The 18,980-nt window shown below is 41.4% G+C and overlaps 1 protein-coding gene across 11 annotated transcripts in view; it reads right to left on the bottom strand.

Annotated features, from left to right (window-relative positions):
- Positions 1-6,018: 6,018 nt before the first annotated feature.
- The window catches only part of LOC108756801 (protein turtle-like), a 264,529-nt gene continuing 251,567 nt past the window's right edge, over positions 6,019-18,980 (bottom strand). For 9 of the 11 annotated variants that reach the window (XM_018500863.1, XM_018500854.1, XM_018500865.1 and 6 more), the window contains 4 exons: positions 17,389-17,574; positions 16,911-17,138; positions 16,296-16,389; positions 6,020-7,801 (listed from right to left, as the gene is read on the bottom strand). In XM_018500863.1, the coding sequence (XP_018356365.1) occupies positions 6,601-7,801; positions 16,296-16,389; positions 16,911-17,138; positions 17,389-17,574 (1,709 nt within the window). In that variant the 3' untranslated portion in view covers positions 6,020-6,600. Of the gene's footprint in view, positions 7,802-16,295; positions 16,390-16,910; positions 17,139-17,388; positions 17,575-18,980 lie in introns of all 11 variants that reach the window. The other 2 variants (XM_018500862.1, XM_018500859.1) reach the window with 2 other exon arrangements.

Genomic DNA, 18,980 nt, shown 5'->3' with positions numbered 1-18,980 from the left:
ATTGACATTTTCAGTATATAAAAATGAATTCCCAGAAGAGAGGAAAGTCCTTTTGATGAAGCATATCTTCTCCTAAGTGTCATTCTAGTTTTTGACAATAAAATCACGTTGGGCGTACGTCGAGAGGAACGATGACAACGGCGGTAATTTGTAATAATCTGTGCCAGACATCTACATACACGTCATAAAATACATATTTAGCACTCAATTATTCAGTTTCTCGAGAAATTTACAGCGATACTGTGATTTTCTTATTTTACATATCAGATGCTATAAATAGATGTCTCTAAATGATTTACGCCTTTAACCGTCTCACTCCTACTTTGTAATTATTTTTATATCATTGAAAGAGGGAGAAAGATTTAGAATCAATTTTTAAGGAATACTGCAGCTTTTAATGCTTACACAAATGTGATGATCCGATGACCCGATTTTCTTATTCTGACAATGATCTTACTCGTATATTACCTTGACTAGCAATTACACTCTATATTATTACTAGAGCGTAGAAATTCTCTAGTTAGGAAAGAATAACACAGTGCGCTGCGAGTAATATCTAACAATTTAAATATTAAACGATAATATCGAGATAACGAGATAATGATTATATAATATCAAGTAAAACGGTATTCGATGTATAAACAGTCCATTTACATACTTGTAACACATTATATCATAATGATTGTTATTAATTTACTTATGTACCAATATATTACAATAATTATTATTAATACTTATTCATTTATCAATATATCACCTTTTTTATACGTACCTCTGATCCAGCAGTATTTCATATTCTATGAAGGACGTGACTGCGCCGCAATTGAAATTCGTTGCACATGTGTTTAATGATAAATCAATAAAATGCAAATGCCTTGGGAATGTTGCCCATTTCGTTTCAAATGTCGATTTATTTTTTATTTTATTTAATAATAAATTGATCTACAATTTGTCCTAAGTTAGTACGTCTTGGAATTCTCGTGAGGGGGTTCGCGAGAAAGCATAGATCAAACAATCAAACTGGGTATGGAGGTGAACAACGAGCATTCGCGAAAGTGACAACGAAACGGTTCAACGCACCGTGTACAAATCCAACGGCGGATACAGTCGAGAATAAGCGGAAGTGAAGATACAGACGATACAGAAGAACGTTACATGCGTGTGTAAAAGCGATTCGATGTCGGGCGTGAGAAGACTAACGATTACGCGTGTGACCGTACATTCTGATGACTCGACAAGAAACAAATTAACAGTAGAATGAAAGAACAAAAGGAACAAGAAAAGAAAAAAAAAAGTCTCTGCTCTATCTCTCTTTTCCTCGAATTCAATTCGGAGCAACAAATATTATTGTTGCAATAGCAATTGTGCCGGTATACGATGATGCGAGAGCACTCGAAGATGAGAGCTGTGCTTGGAGCCGCGACGATCTTCATCATGTTTTACGAGATCGCATAGATCTGCCATTCGATTACAAAAGAGAATTCGATAATGCTTATTGTTGCAGAAAAATAATGTTGCATGTTATACAAGATTTCAAACAAGTCGTAGCGCATATACGGATAGTCGCAGATCCAAGCAGAACGTAGTACCCGAGAGCCATTGAATTCGACTCGAACGTGTCTTTCGTTTCGATCGATCGGTATTGCGAATAGTATGGCGTTAGCATATATTTTATGTCAAATTATCATCTCTCACGCATTGTTCGGCGCGAACACTGTACCTCGAAGCAGCATCGTCGCTGTTTCCTTCTTTGCAATTTAAATACGCCGAAGAATCGACTGCTTATCATTGCAAATACGCTGGGGATTATTCAAGGTTCCGCGGGAATGCGACCGTGATTTAATAACGGGATTGCGAGCTATATATTAAAACTTTTTTTTATGCAATTTTTTATCTATGCAATATTACGAGTTATCGCCATCGCGTCCGCCTCTCATACATATGATATAATATCTACAGCTTCCGCGATTTAAGTATTTACGCAATATATTTTTTATGGCTATCTATACAATTTATACACGAACTCATTAATAAGCGAAATATAACGTATGTTTCCGGCCGCGTGAATGAAATTGCACACAATTCGCGATGCCAAAAATCGCCGACTCTCCAAAATCGCGAACGTCCTGCTTCGAGGGCCTCACGAATTTCGCTCGAGCGATTTCGGGCAATGAGCCGAAACCACGACTGGCTTTCAGGTACATATAACGAACAAAACGCTTAGTTAATTACTTAATTAATTCACGAATCACGGCGCGAGTTGCACGCGTATGCGACAGCGTGGCGAAAATACAACGACGAGTATCGCGTAACGGAAAAAGAGTGCGTGATGACGATGATAAACGTAAATTCACACGAGCCGCGAAGAAGGAACTCAGGACGAACGAAAGCGTCGTGACGGGTGATAAAGTTTTACAAACGGATTCACGATTCAACCATATTATCCATAAATATGCCGTTTTAAGTGAATCACATTTCTCTTTCACTTTCCTCTCGTTTTCGCTCTTTCTTTCTCTCTCTTTCCCTCTTTCTCTCTCGCTCTCCTTCTTTTCTTCTCACAATCATACAGTGCTTTCTTTCACAACCTTATGATTTTCCCAGATCTCCGTCGTATTTCGGATACGATTACGAATATATTCGTTTTATCATGAACTTTTCGCGCTGCGTGATAAACTCAAAGATAATGCGGAGAATCGTTCAAGATTTTGTCTTTTGGTTTTTTTATTATTTTTATTCACTTCCCAAATCTTTCTTCCTTTACTCTCACATTTTCTCTCATTCTCTCTCTCTCTCTCTCTCTCTCTCTCTCTCTCTCTCTCTCTATCTATTCCATTTTCGCATGTATCACGCTCATCCACACTGCGTGACCTCTTGAGATCGTTGTATCTAACTATGATATATCTACACGTTACTTATACATCTACAAGTCAGTTGGTTGGATCACCTTCTCTCGCGTACATGATTCTTCCTTTTTGCTGCATCCATTCAGAAGGGGGAGAGGGTGTTTCTCATGTATAATGTATGATTACGAAACGTGTATTATCATCACGTTGTCAAGAGCGTTTCCCCAACGTCTACCGTGAACGTTGATTCGACAGAGATTCGTTTTCTTACATCCTCAGCATTACATACATCTCACGCATCCAATACGTTTATCGCTAGTAACATATTAACGATTTTACGCGATTGACGATAAAAATTGGTACCATTCTGCCGACGCGAGTCCTTCAGCACCTCCTCCCCCATCCTTCCACATATCATCTCACATCGTAATACTCCCGCGCGGATATAATAATTAATTAATAAATACTCGTCGCGTTCGTCGCTCTCTCGTTGATTAATACGCTACACGCTACGTCGTTTACGATTTACAATATCAATTAATTATCAAATTATTAATTCAACCATTAGAATTACTTTAGAATATTGGTACTCTTTCGTGTCACCTCCGTTATTTCTTAACTTTTATCGTATGCCATTTTTTTTTTATTATTCTTTTGTTATCTTTGCTGCGTGATCGTGTATGTTACATTATGCTCTCTGTTTCGTCTTAACAACAGCATTTGCTCACGTGCGAAACACGAATACGGATCGAGCAAACGAGCGCGAGCAAACGTAAATGTGAACAACTTGTTTCAATAAAGCGCGAATGAAGCTGCCAGTACTCGTAACTGCGTGTCGGTTCATAATCATTGAAGCAAGTTATTCATTCGCGTTTGTTCGCGCTCGTTTGCTCGGTCTAGATCCGGCTTTAGTCTACTTTCGTTCTCACTCCATTCACTCGTCCACGTATTCTTGCAGGTTCACCTCTTCTCGCACGTCAAGCTAGATCCGAGCCGAGCAGACGATCGTGATCAAACACACGAATGAGCAACATGATTGATGAATGCAAATGGTATCGCGATATTATAAAGCGCCACTCGGATGCATCTAGGTATTACTTTATCCTTGTTTGACATTCAGTGAATAACAAAGATAAAATACCTGGATAAACCCGGATAAAGGTTCTTGAATGCGGTCCTGATTGAAGGCAGCCGTTCACTCGTGTTTGTTCACGTTCGTTCGCTCGGTTCGAATCCGGCTTCGTACGCACGCATACATGCACATTTTAACAAAAATTGTATAGAGCGTTTTGATGACGTCCACGCCGCTTGTCCTTGTTACGCGTCTTCGTCCTCTTCCTCTCGCCGTTATGGTTCGTCGAAGTATAGTTGAATCGTGAGTAGGGCCCTTGCTAATATTTATAATAAATATGTATAATACGTACGTATGTATAAATAAGTGTTTGTACTATAAAGAAAGTAAAACGCCGAGAGTCGCGGGCCGGGCCGATCCTGCGTGGGGTGTCTATACGGTCGCACGTGTGTAGAGAAAATTAGAAAAAAAGGGGTAAGAGGAAAAACGAGCGCGCCGCTGCAGGTTACACCCCTTCGCCGGGGGGTATATATATTCTCGTGTTAGGTCGCGCAGCTCGATTACTGATTAGCCCGTAGATTCGCCCGAGAACCCCTCGTGATCGGCGATCGCCGGCCTTCGAGCTCACGTGATTCAAGATGATCCGATGCGTTTGGTGAGAATTAGGTGGGTTTCGAAGAACGCCGTTCTTGTATTATGTGCGCGTCTGTGTGTTCTTTGTCTGCTGCTTGTGAGTGTACGTATTTTCGTATGTCTGTCACGTGTGTATGCTGTGTACGCAGTTTCGTGTTTTATAACTCCTTCGTCTCTCTAATTACACACGAACTTCGGTTCAACCAGAGCGTGTGTGCGCACGTGCACCTCCCTTCCGACGGTGATGGCGGTGTGTCTATCGGTCGTCCTTCTCCACTTAATTACTCTAGTTTTTAGTTATTTAATCAACGTCAACACTTCGTACGAAATCAATCGAACGCACTATCGGACCCATTTTTCATTGGCAGTTGAAGGATTTTTTTTCCTAATGATTTTCATTGTTCTCTCTCCCTCTTTCTTTTTCTTTTTTTTTTCTTTTAAGAGTCCAATCGACATCGTTTGTCGTCGATGCGCGTGCTCGCGTCATTAATCTAATTTCAGGAAGGATGACCGGTGAACGACCGGAGTGCCGATAGGCGGTAAACCAGCGTGTCGCCAACACACGGTGACATGCGTGGTGAACGTGCGTACACAATCGTCGTGCTATACTGGCCGAACGTGTAGATTCGAAGAACGTTATTGTTATTTTCTCGTTTTTACGTTGCTTAAGAAAAATTATTGTGCCGATAATATGTTGGGTCGCTAGCGAAACCCTAAACAGGCAGTGCAGTACGAGTGAGTCCTTAAGCAATCTCGAGGCAAGCTTCGGCCTAATATCACGTTTCGAGTCCATTGCTCATCGATATAATTATTTTGTGTGTATGTGTAAGTGTGTGTGTTATGCATGTATGTGTGTATATATGTATGAGTGTACATATGTAATTGTCCATGTATGTGTGTGTGTGTGTGTGTGTGTGGTAATTCTTCGATTATCTTACTTTTTTGTTTTGCTTTCGTTTTTTAATTATTACTTACAGCATACGATTAAATTTAATCTTATATTTAAAAGGTATACGCGGAGCATGTACAGTGGTACAGTTTCTTTGGAGTATCATGCCGACGTAACTATTTCCATTCTTTTGCTTTTCCGTCTTTCCCTCGCATCATTCTCCCGTCCCGATCGTGATACGGGGACGAGATTTCGATACGGTTAAGCATCCCTTTGAGCCCAATCGGGAGTACATCTCATGCTTCTGCGCACAGTTCCACTGAGTTTGAAGAAAAAAAAAAAAAAAAGAGCGTCCTCTTCCTGCGTTTCGTTCCGTGCGTGAATTCTTCCGTATGTTCCTCTACATTATTATATATAGTAACGTTAAAAATCACGGTCCTCTAAACCGGACGTAGGCGTGGTTGGTGTACGCGGGATATGACCAATTAATTATTGGATTCGAACATTTTCGTTTACGCACTTCGTTTCTATTATCGTACCCAGCGCGATCGGCGTCGCCGGGTTATTAGTCCCCTCCCCCCGAATAAGTGATATCGAGATTGTTCCCCCCCCTCCCTCCCCCCCTCTCCCGTAGGATACTCGTCGGTCCTCTTAATCGGTAAAACGGGCGAAACTCCGAAAGATTATCGTCTTAAACGTACAGTTCTACTACATCGCTCCCGTCTCGTGGTCGTGCGAAACTTATGTATCCTGAGCTGATGCTTATAACAGCCTTCTTTCGTAGATGGATGACCAGCTACTAGAATTGACTTAAACTCCTCTAAATGCGGAATCACGTGTGATGATGATCCTCGTTGTGCTGCGGTGGTGGTGGTTGGTCTTCGGTGATGATCACGTTGTCGTCGCCGTGTGTTGAAACGCGCGATCTTCTACGGTAGTCGAAAGCCAGTACGAAAATCTAATCGCGAACGATATCTAGCTTCCTCCGAGATTTCTCTTAGCTCGCTTCTCTCGAGAATTACTTGCGCCTCACATTACTGCGTATTTAACTCCGCAACCATTCGAATCGTTTTCCAACCCGATCGTCAGACTCGCGGTGCAGCGGTTCTAATGAAACTGAATCGTCGATCGATCGTCGAGATCTCTCCGTCCAAGTTTTTTTTCTAACATGCACTTTCCAAGTGCGCACTCTGCCGTCTTCTCGCCTGTCTCTGCCGAAACTGATGAAATTCCGCCTTCATCGCCTGTACTCGGGCCTCTATGTTCTCTCTGCTGTACCTCTGCTGTGCCTGCTGTTGATGTACCGTGTGCGCTTGATGGATGTGGGGAACGTGGATCGTATGGATTTGATGCATCGGCGGTCTCTCCTCCCGCGTAGGCGTCGAGGCCGACGTTGGTGTCGGCGTGCACGACACCGGATCGAACTCGTAGTGGCCGTCGACGCTGCCGGCGTCCACGGCGTTTTGTATGTGCGTGTGTCCCGCCTTGGCCTGATTTTGAAGCTCAAGCCAGCGACCCACCAGCGGCGGTGGAGGTGGCCTGTAGGGCGGCGGTCTCCATTCGGCTACTGTGCTACCGCTTCTTGAGCTCTGGTTCTGCTGCGAGGTATTCTTGCTGCCGAAACCCGAGCTGCTCGATCTGCTCTCGGGCGAGGTCTCCAGGTCGGGCGAGGCGGCGAGCTCCGGCGCCGATCTGGCGTGCCTCGCGTGTCTTGGCGGCAACCTCGCCCTAGGTCGTCCAGCCGGCTGCGGCGGCGAAGACGTCGCTAACGGCTGAACCGGCACGAACCGCCTCGACTCGGCATGGATCGCCTTAAGCGACGGTAACTCTTGGCTGTATCGTTGGTGCACGCTACGAAGCTGGAGGTAGCCGGGTGGTGTTGGGAAGGAACGTTCGCCAGAGGATGGTTGTTTGACGGAGCTGAGATCGCTGAAGTACAAAGGCGTCCAGGGAACCTGAGCCCCGCTCGGCGAACTGGCCAGGAATCGGGGTGACGTGATCGTACAAACATTCGCGGGCGGTATCCTCGCCAAAGGATTTACAACGCCGTGATGACAACCTGATGGCAGGGGACCTATGGACACGCCGCTACCGTCGGATCTCAGACTTAGCTGGCTGATGCTAACCAGGGGGCGTCGCCACGAGGACTTGAGCCGTTGCTTTGGCAGGAATCCACCGTCGTCACTGCTGGAGACGTCCAGGATGCTGTTGTTGGCCGAGCTGAGAACCGAGTCCGCCACGACGAAGCGGCCGTCGGCCGCTCGGGAGATTTTGCCTAACGGACGACAGCGGCACGAGTCCGGGGTATCCGGGCTCAGGATCTCCTTCAGGAGACTTAAACCTGGTACTCGGCTTTTTCTAGGTCTACAGGACAGAAGAAGCGTTAGAGTAATCACGGTGGTGGTGAATGGCAGGCACGGTCCGATCGAGCTAGTCGGAGGATCGTCTTGGCGTATAAGATTCACGCGGGATCCATCGCCCCTGTTTTCTAGTTACCCAAATTTCTCCAAAATAAATATATAGTTTTTATTATATATCACGTGAATCTAAGTGTACATTAAATGACAAAGAGACGTACATACATGGGTGACTTGTGAATGTCGATATTATTGCTGTAAGCTATTTTTAGTATAATAAATACAGAAGTATCTACTCCTTTTAATTTTAGTATTTTTTTTCTTTTTATTTCGTTGGAATTGATATCGTGGAGAAATTTCGGTATGAATTTATTTGTGAAATATCGCGGAACTGTTCATTCAATGAAATCGTTTACTTGAACAAATACTCCTGAGATTATTCGCTTCTTCCTCCGACGTGGTCCATCGGCCGCTCGGATACGGCAAATACGTGCAACACGAATGGCAAAAGACACGCAACGTTAATGAACGAAAGTTAAATAACTAGAACAAACGTAACGTAAATATGCCAATGTTCAAGTTAAATATGGCAAGGTAATTATCAATAATTAATTACTCGTACGTATAATAACGAATAACGGATGCAGGCAGGGAAGGCATGCGCATGCACATTCCGGTGCACGAGTGGTCGGGCGTGACGTGGGTTGTGGATAGGTTGGCCTCGGCAGTGAATGGATTCACTTTTTTTCTTTCTTTAATTTTCATGAAACGAATTTTATATTTCTCTTATATATTTTTTTTTCTTTTTTTTTTTTGCTCGCAAAATTTTGTTCCGTTCTCATAGATATCTGTTTGCGCGATTCTTTTGCATTTTCTTTTGATTTCAATCAGTGAATAGCAATTGTGGATTTAGGTGCTCCGAAACTCGTCACCTTTTCTCCTCCTTCGGGTCCGGCAGCAAGGAAAGATGGGGGAGAGAGAATGTTGTAACACAACGATTACATTCACAAAAAACAATATATCGTAGCGATAATGATAAGAAATATAACGCTAAATAACCGAACGTTACTTCTAGGCGGTGGTGTTAGGGAGCAAATAGATAAATAGTGTCATATGGGTGTCCGGTGGAGACGCGTTTCATCGGCGTATATCGATTTGACTCGATCAATGTTGGATACGAAAGTTGAAAGGCGGTTTGAACAGTACACTGTTTCCTCGTTTGGAAAAGGTATTATAAGAAATAACAAAGACATAGCGAAACATGTAGAAAAATGAGGCACAAGTATATAGATAATCGATCGAGCGCTTCGTAGTAAAGAAATCGCGAATAATTGCGATATGATTTACAAACTGTCATTTACATTTTGACAGGCCAATCCTTTGTAAATATAGCAACGTCGCAAAATTCGATTAAACAATCTGATTGAATTTTTATACGTTATTTAACGTTCATTCTCCTCGAAGCGCTCGATTCTGTGAGAGAAAAGTAGGAAGATTACGATATAATCGAGTAAATGATAAAAGTGCGGACTGTCGTTGAAATCAATTTTAGGTCGGATTTAAGGACGGCAGGGTCGGTTTAACTGTGTACGTCAATTTTAACGGGTTGAATGGGATAATGCAACGAGGCATCGTGAACGATTAACAGGTGGATACGACAACGGTGGGTATATGTATATGTGGATACAAGTTTTCGCGTGGCCGCAACGAGCGCGGCTTACCTATCTTCGCCTTGCGCTTATTGCCGCGTGTTCGCGTGTAAGCGTGAGCGTGTCTGTCTGTTTATTGGTCGTCTAGAATCGACAAACTGGAAACAATCAAATAACACAAGAAGCTTGAATTAGAGCTCCGTCGTGGCCGTGCCGCAATAATCGCCGCAATAATCGTTGCAGCCCGACGTGCCGCCATGTGTATGCCGCTGAAACTTTGGCGTCGCACAAATCGAAGTTTTATTCGATTCCTCTGACAAACGTTTCTTCGATATAACGACCAATTCGTCAGCCGGCTATTATCGGACATACGAATATTGTTTTTCGCATCTATGACGAAATATGAGAGCGATGCTCGTGTCACATGCGATGTGTATGTATGGACAGAGAGTCGTATTGGATGGTATTGCGAGATGGTATAGCAATTGATCGTTGTAAAAACTAATGTTGTGGACTAATACCGTGATGTGACGAGCTAAGAGAGAGACGTGATTAGTAATGTGAAATGGTATGGTAAGCACACGGCGTTGGTGAAATGTGCTTCGAAATTCTTTAAATATTATCGTCATGACTTGTCTTTAATTAGAGATGCCTTGTAAACGTTATGTAATATTAAGCAACATGCATCAAACTAAAATTCAATTCAAATGATCTAGACATATACAGCAAGTTACCGGATAATCTTTTTAAACAGATCAATTATTAGGAATTCTGATAGATGAAAATAAATTTATACGTGAATATTTATGCGAGAAGAGTTATGAAAACACACCGGTAACTTCCTGCTGACTGTTTATGAAGTAATGTTTAATAGATGCTAAAAGAAATCATCCAAGAATTGCTAAGAGAATTCATCCAAGAGATATGTTCATTGCGCGGTGTATGAAAATTAAGAATTAACTATCATAAGGAAACTCGATGGTTATTTTAATAAAGTATAAAGCTAAAGTATAAAGATTTCTATGGAAATAATTTTCAAAAGAAACAACGTAGATAAATGAATTGGAATAAAATTCATTATAACACATCGAGTCGCCGCAAATTTATCTCAGTCAATTAACAATTAATTGAATAAATAAGTGATAAATGAAAGCGTCGTTGTAGTGAAAATTTTTAAGTCAAGCGATATAATGATGTGATAGCGAATGAAACGCATTGTTAATATACCTTTTAGTGTCATATTTATAATAATAATCTGAAAAATATTAATAATTAAAATGCGTGAAAATATTTATAGAAGAAAAATATAAAGAAATATATGACATACTTTGAAAAGTATTGCAATCATGTTGAGCGCTGTAAAAGCAAAACAAATATACAAATGATAGTTTAATGTTAATAGAGGTATAAATCAAAATTGAATATGAAGAATTGCAAAATAGTGAATGCAAATGCGACAAAGAATACATTAGCGATAAAAAGATATTAAGCATATTATATAGGTTGAAGTTTAAAAATCGCAAAGAGAACACAATAAAGTATACTGAATTATTCAATAGGCGCAATCTATCGGAAAGCTAGCGTTTTAAAGCAATAAAGTATAAATGCCTTCCATATAAAAGACATTGAAAACTGTTTAGAACTGGTTACTGCACTCTTAAGGTAAAATTTTCGAAAAGAAAAAAGAATAGTCAAATAAATGTTGTACCCCTCGAATATATTGCGCTCGGCGCAAATTTGCCAGTTAACGATAAAAAAAGGGAATTAAACACTAATATAAAGATAACGAGTTAAACACTTTGTAATTTGATAAAGGAAAGAAGTGTATATCATAATGGTGACTTTCACAAAGAAGCAGTAATGTGAAGAATGGAGGAATAGATTGAGTCAAAGTAGGTAATAACAATTTATGCTTATATAATAATAAGCGCGCGTGACAATAAATCCTATATAGAGCGAAGAAATATGTACACGCAACGAAAAAGGGCAATGAAATGAGTAAAGCACGATAATAGGCAGAGAGGCGGACACCGCGCTGGGACTTACGCCTGGTTCGTTCTCGAAATAGTACATAAAAGAAGCAATGTAGATCGATATATTAATGACAGTGAGTGTAATGCAGAGCAATACGTGAAAGAAAAATCGCCAAAAATTTTTCGCAGATCGGCAGAAAAAAATTGAAAAAAAAAAAGAGAGAAAGAAATCTACCGCTTTGCCTCGATCTCCCTTTATCTACGTACTCCCTAAGACCGCCGAACGAAGGTATTAGGGTACTGACTGAATGTTACTAGTGTGAACTCCTAGCTGTTTTTGCCTGTATTGCAGATCTCATCTACAGTCATGACAATCATCCTAAGTAGTAGTAGATAGTAGTAGGTGGTAGTAGATTAGTAGGTCCTAGCAGGTAACATTGCAGAGCTGTAGTCTCGCATAGTAGTAGGTAGTAGTAGCAGTAGTGGTAGAGTAGTAGCAGTAGTACTAGTAGTAGTAGTAACGGGCATGTATCCCACCGGCAATTGGCGTTTCGCTCGCTCGATCGACCGAGGAGGATCGACGACTGACGGAGAATGAAATCGATCTGACAGTTCGTTCGATCGATCGACGGACCGCTCGATACAACGTGTTTATACACACACAAACACATATACGTATACCGTCGGCGGGAGCTTATTTTCATGGTTCTTGGGAGCAACCGTGGTCTCGGGTACGTAGTAGTGGTAGTAATAGTAGCGGTAGTAGCGGTAGTAGTAGCAGTAATAGGTAGTGGTAGTAGTAGCAGTAGTAGTAGTAATAGTAGTAGTGGTAGTACTTGGTTTTTTTCTGTGTGGCTAGCGGAGATTAGGCTTACTGTTCCGCCTCTCTATGATAAACACGCTCTCGTAATCTCGATTATCGAGGTGGAGTGCGTGATGGTCACGATCACGGTTCGGGGGGGCCTGCTCGTGGACCGGCTCCGAGGTGGCAGTGGCGGGGGTGGTTACTTGCGTAGGAAGTGGTGATTGATGAAGAGGTTGTGGTGGTGGTGGTGGTAGTTGCGGATTCAACGGGCTGCAACGGGTCAGCGTCGAGACTGACTCGCCGCACGCGTTTAGATTTGTCGACCTACAGAAAACACAGAGAGAGAGGAGGACAAGAGACGCCCACGATTTCTTATCGTCTTGTCTTTCATTTTTCCTTTTTCGTTCTTTTTTTTTCCTTTTTCTTTTCCTTTTCGTCGCAACGGCTATCTTAGCTGGCTTGACTTGCTTGTCGGTTTTCTCACGGTTGCCGTTTTGCGCGAGAATCGATTTAGGGCCGGAGACGCAGGGCGAAAGAAATAAAAAAAATAGAGATCGAGAGAAAGGTAGCTGGGAAATCTCTTTATTGACTACGATCGATTGACTCTACTATCTACCGACGCTTTTCTTTTCAATTCCTTTCTTTCACGCTTCTTTTAAACTGATAACGTTTTACGAAGTATCACCCTGCGTCCTTCCTCTCCAAAGTCTCGCGACCCTTGGCGCTATTCTCTAGTTCGCGTCGGCTCTCTTCTGATCCTTGCTCTGATCATAATCAAGGTACATAGCACCGAGATTGTTTTAGACCTGTATTCGTAGTCGATTATTTCGAGCTGTCTAGCCAGTCGACAAGCACATCGATTGCAATCATTAGAAAAAAATACGTGGAAGAATTATTTAACGTGTAGAAAAAAATTACGTTAAGGCCTTAATTTATTTTAATTTCATAATTTCCTTCTGTCTGAAGACGAGGGAAGTTATCACTGCCCGGGGAAAATTAGCGTAATGTCTCTTGTCCGACATTGCATTGGAGCATTAGAAAATTGCAATCGTTGCTTCTACTTGGCACACAGCCCAGACACGAATGACCACGAATGCGGGCCTCGGACAAAAAAAGGACTCTTGGCAGTGGCTGAACCGTCCAGCCCGTTCTGGATATATAACGTGTAGATATATAAACGTGCAATATCGATGTCTCTCGACAAACGCGACCGCGCTTTCGCAGTGCAAAATTTGCGAATGTTTCGACTTATCATGAGGGTGACGATGGATGATACATGATGGAAGCATGAAATAGATACTTTGCAGGATTGTTCGAAGAACTGGAGACAGTAGAACAGTTACACGCAAGGCAGTATCAAGTCTAGATTATGGTAGCAATATCTTCACATTGAAATATATTATATTAATAAGAGAGCTAGTCTGCTGATTATAGTAAAAGAAAAAAGGAGGACAATCAATATATATTCGAATATATTAATTACAAAAGCGCATGCTTGATCGCAAATTAGACAATGTAGACGACAATAGTCGAGAACACAGCGCCATGGCTGCGAAATTAATCTCGCTTATAATTACATATATGTGCGGTTCATTTTGGAATGGCTTCGCAATCGGCTTCGAACCTACGAGAAAATCTGTATTAGATATCGTGCGATCGTACTCGGTCTCGATACGTTCGATTGGTGGATCGAGGTTCGTATTGTGGAAGCATGAGCGTGAACATGTTGCCTGTGCGTGTAAAAATATGACTCACGAAGGAACGGGATAAAGAAGATTGGATCTCTATTAGCACCCTCACGATAAGCGCCACGACAAGACACACACACGAGAAGCATTGAAATTTCATACGACAGTACACCGCTAATGATTGCACTCAAGAGAGAATCAAGCAAGGGCAACGGTGCAGCTGATAAAAGCTGATGATAGTGAACATGACTGGGTCGAATGAACTGTTCTAAAATTCGTCGCGGGTTCAGGGTCGGCCGGAAATGAATAACGAGACGCGTGTATGTACGGTAAAAAGGCGGCGCGAAGTCGCATGGCGAGTTACGATCCAGAATAGGCATCACTGCAGTCGTATTGTGGACTTTTGGATGCCGCGATGGAAATCATAACAAGAGTCACAACTGTGTTATCCGCTACTACACGTGCAGTCCGCTTGGCATGAAATCACTAATAAGCCGAACGCCCCACGCGCTACGCTGTGGCTCGTCCTTTTTCTCTTTTCTTTCCTCTTTTTCTTTTCTCTCGTGCATACGCACGGGACGCGTCGAAAAATACGACGCGTATGCACGTCTGCGTGTTTCATTTCTCATTTTCTCATTCGTGGCTTCCTTTTTCGGTGTGTACGTGTTTCAGATCGGCGCGAATCGCGATCGTGGCAATCCAAATCTAGGCATCCGTTCCTCGATAGAATCAAATCACACGATTTCGCGTGATTATAAAAAAAAAAAAATACGAGATCTTATTCTTTACTAATTTAATAAAATAATTGCATTTGCACTCGGTGCTTGTTCCACTTACGCTTTTTAAATCGTAATATGAATTAATATGAATGTAATAGAGACCGCTGTATTTGATCCCCGGTTCATTTATTTACGAAAAACTGTGCCCGTCTCTTACGCGAAACTCTCGTTTTCCTTTTCGCACATTCCCGCGTCGGTCGGAAAAAACGAGTTTCGATGCGAGAAACGAATTGGTTATCGCACTCGCAATTATCCGCCAGCGTACGATACGCCGCGTGTTATTTGATTCGAGCCACGAAATCCGATTCGATTCGGAGCGCCAGATCGCACGTAGCGAACTCGATTCTTTCGTTTACGTCTAATGGAAACGTGCACGCATGCACGCACGCACGTGGTGTTGCGCGTGGGAGTGTTTGCGTAAATTACTTATCGATTATCGAAAGATCGTTTCTCCAACCTCGTCCAGAATACCTCTGCTGCTGCGGTTTAGTTGCTGCCGGTTTAATTGCTACGAGATATATATACATCTAGAAGCTCATAGTGTTATGTATGGCGCAAGTAGATCAAAAGAGGTTCTGTCGTTCCTCGTTTCCTTAATCCCCCGTTTCAGAGGGATAGCGCTTGTCCTTTGTCAAAGTGGATCGAGCTGACGGCAGGAGAGAGAATGGATTTCTCTCCGTACGTCTTGCTAAGTCTTGCGGTCGTATATGTCTTTGTAAACGTGTCGCTAGTACGACAACGGCATGTCATCGTTATTTCCGATTAGCTCGTAAAATGATCGAGCCGTATTATTAATTTGAGAAGTGACATTACGAAAGAGGGATTACCATTAAAGAGATGTGGCTGCGCGAGAAAGTCGTTGGCGTAAAAGCGATACGAAGTATATATGAATTTTGATACATCCAGAGCAATATAAATATTAAATATTGTATATTGCGTAATATATTATATGTATATTATATTAGAGGTGAATGTGTTCGAATATCTGTTGACTAGAAGATTATTCATGAGAGGTTTCGTAAATGCTTGCGGTGCTTCAGTCGCCTATTGCTCGTTAAGAGGGGGTGGAAGTAAACTTAATCGCTAGTTCTGGCTAAACCTAAGTGATATATGTTTCTTCGAAGTCGCATCTGCACTTTGTGACGCATTTTGACGGTACAAAATCGTTATTCGATACTTGTATTATCTATTCTATATCTTAATCAAAGTAGCATAGTGGCCTCTCCGGCTTCTGAAGAGACATCATTTTAACTCTGTTCACCAATCATTTGCGTTACCGTCAGAATTCGTCTACGAACATTTATTGATTGTTGCAAAATTATTATTTACATATTGGACTGTACTCGGAAAATTTCGTCGTAGGAAATATTTGTTTATAACTGGAAGAGATTATGTTATTTCTCAAATTATTGATTATGGTTTTGAATTTTATATATATTTTTGCTAATCTCAGATTTTAATTGGCAGACGAAACGGATTTCTAGTGCAGCTGCGACCCCTTCGGTCTATTTGTTGTATGATTGGAGCCTTAAAAATTGCTCCGTATCGTAACGTTAAGATTCCCTGGACCTGAGGGGATAATGGTATGTCGGATGATAGACACTCACTTTTTCAAAGGCACTGTTCCCTGGGGCCCCTGCCCTGCGCCGTTCCTGGCGTCGGTGACCCGGCAGGCCACCATATTATACGCTGAAAGCAGTTCTACAATGTTACATAACTATGTTAACTATGAATGTTCAGGTTCACAGGTGCATGCCTGGTGCCTGTGTTGCCAAATCGTAGCCGTCTCTTTGACCAGTCCTGGGCACGGAATACAAATGGCTGTCACAAAGCGAGTTTTTAGTAAAAAGTTAAAAAATAGCGGGCCTAGGACGGACCAAGTAAGAGAAATAATGCACAAACATTCACAAAAGTAGCTTGTTTTACCTAACTTATTATTAGATACACTGTTTCGTTCCAAGGACATAATGAATTAAAACAGTTAATTAGCAGTTAGTACATTAAAATCAAACACACATTTAGATTAAGCGGAAGCGTTTAATTACAATTTCGTTAAATATCTTCACTATGTACGATATTAATTTCATGAGACTTCTCTTTCAGAGAACTTTGTTTCTCATACAAAAATCAATATAGAGACGACACAACCAGGAGCACAGGTCCAGACGAATTGCGGGCAAAATGGTGTACGATACGTCGATAACGCCACGGGGCGTTCATACCTTTCTCCTGTTTTCGTCTCTTCCGTTTATTGCATATCTTCACCGCGCATATGCTGAGGATGATGGCGACAAGGAAGAAGAGGATGCCGCCCACAACGCCTGCGGTGATCGCTTTGTGCTTAACACGAGCCGGCACGGGAAACTTCACCTGGTCGCTCGCGCCGTAATTCGTGGCTGAGTTGGCGAACACTTGGAAATAGTAGGTCCTACCACCGACCAGGTTCTTCACTGTGGGCGTTCGCGTTAAACGGAAATCGCATGAAAGCCGTACTCTCGAAAATCGGGTTCGATAAGTAATATTGGTTCACGAGTGTTTTGAAATTACTCGTACTCGATGTTGAACGCCTGTCCGATGCTCGTATAAGAAATTTTATGCATAATCATTGCGATCAACAGACAGAAAGACAGAATTGGAGAGAGAGAGAGAGAGAGAGAGAGAGAGAGAGAGAGAGAGAGAGAGAGAGAAAAGATATCTCACCTAAATAACTGGTCTCTTCGGGTCGTATTTGGCCCTTGTTGAGCGTTTTCCAAGGTCCGTCCGTCTTGTACTTGATAGTATAGTATTGGATAAGATGGGTTTTTTCCGAAGGAGGTTGCCAGGTTATTAGGAAACCGTTGCTGATTTCCGTCACCGTGAGATTCTTGGGAGAACCTGGCTTTGGTCCTGGCAATTTAAATCATGACGATTAGGTCAATTGGAAATTGACTAAGTTAATTTTAATAAGTCAATCTAAAATAATATATCTCGCATTTGTATTTTTCTAATTTGAGTAAATAATTTTTTTTCTCTTTCAGTAATAAAGCAGAGAGAGATTTAAAATTTTGCGTGTGCCATGTGTATATATATATATATGCGAAATGAAAAAAAAAACCAACGTAGGGAAAAATCTCTTTGGCGTCAGCAAATAAATGTTGTTGTCGTAATTCCAGAATAATTTCGGTGATGCACCGAGTTGCAGTGCCAGCGGAAAGCTTTTTTTGATGAAAACGTTAACGCCGTTCCGACCGCAGCGACATTTTCGCATCTATCAAATCCATCGCGCCATCGAGTTGTATGTCTGACTTTTTTCATCGTCACGTATTTGGGTCGACTGCGATATATCGCTTACACAAAAAAAGGGAAAAAATTTCTTTGCATTGGCTGATATGAGCAAATGTGCTGGTATAAACATGATGGATCAACTATGCTCTTTTTGAGACAGGAATTTTAAATATTCATTATTTTTTTATACATGACGGTGAATGTCTCCAATAAATTATCGACACGCTACTAGATTCAAAATGACTGACACTTGTGTATTATGTCTTTTGCGTAATATAATATACGAGTATTTAGTTAAATGTAAACGACAAAAAAATAAAAAAACGTGAAGTGTATATGAATAAATCTGCAGTCATTGAATGCGAAATCACTGGATCAGAATAAATTGATTACTGATGCGACTTGTTAATTGGATTGATCCGGGTATGAGATCAACTTTTTTCATCGCTTCGTACACATATAATGTTATGATCTAAGTACTTTCGGCGTATACGCGTTGATCTTTTTAACGTCCGAGTAACACCATTTTTTTTCTAGCAATAGCATGATTTCATAGCATTACAACGCATAATTGTAATAAAAAAAGAGATATGTTAAAAAAGTATACGAGCAAGAAAACAGCTCGCACTACACGAATAATAATTCGTACGAAAAGGTGTAAATATTTTATTTTGGCTTTCAGTTTTTTTTTTGTTTATGTTCCGTTATATTCTGATTCACCCAATCTGTTCCACGGGTTTATTCCAACAAAGCAAATATCTCGTACTATTCTCCTATTTCCCTCGTATCAATTTAATGGCCGCTGTTCTGGAAAATACTTCGGAATTTACGAAATTGACTTTCTTTTTACGCAACCGGTAAATGTAAAAACTCTTTCACTTGTATGTTTATTTTGATACATTTTCTTAATTATTAGTCGGATGGTAGAATCACAATGTGACTGTTTTACATTTGTTTAAAACACTAGATGAATTTATTGAAGCTGTGAATTTTCTTTGTATTGGCGATTTAAAAGACGCAAGTTTTAA

This window comes from Trachymyrmex septentrionalis, unplaced genomic scaffold (assembly GCF_001594115.1).
Source record: "Trachymyrmex septentrionalis isolate Tsep2-gDNA-1 unplaced genomic scaffold, Tsep1.0 scaffold13, whole genome shotgun sequence".
Taxonomy (NCBI): Eukaryota; Metazoa; Arthropoda; class Insecta; order Hymenoptera; family Formicidae; genus Trachymyrmex; species Trachymyrmex septentrionalis.
Note: the sequence above shows the minus strand (reverse complement) of the source record. Positions and strands in the feature narration are given on the sequence as shown.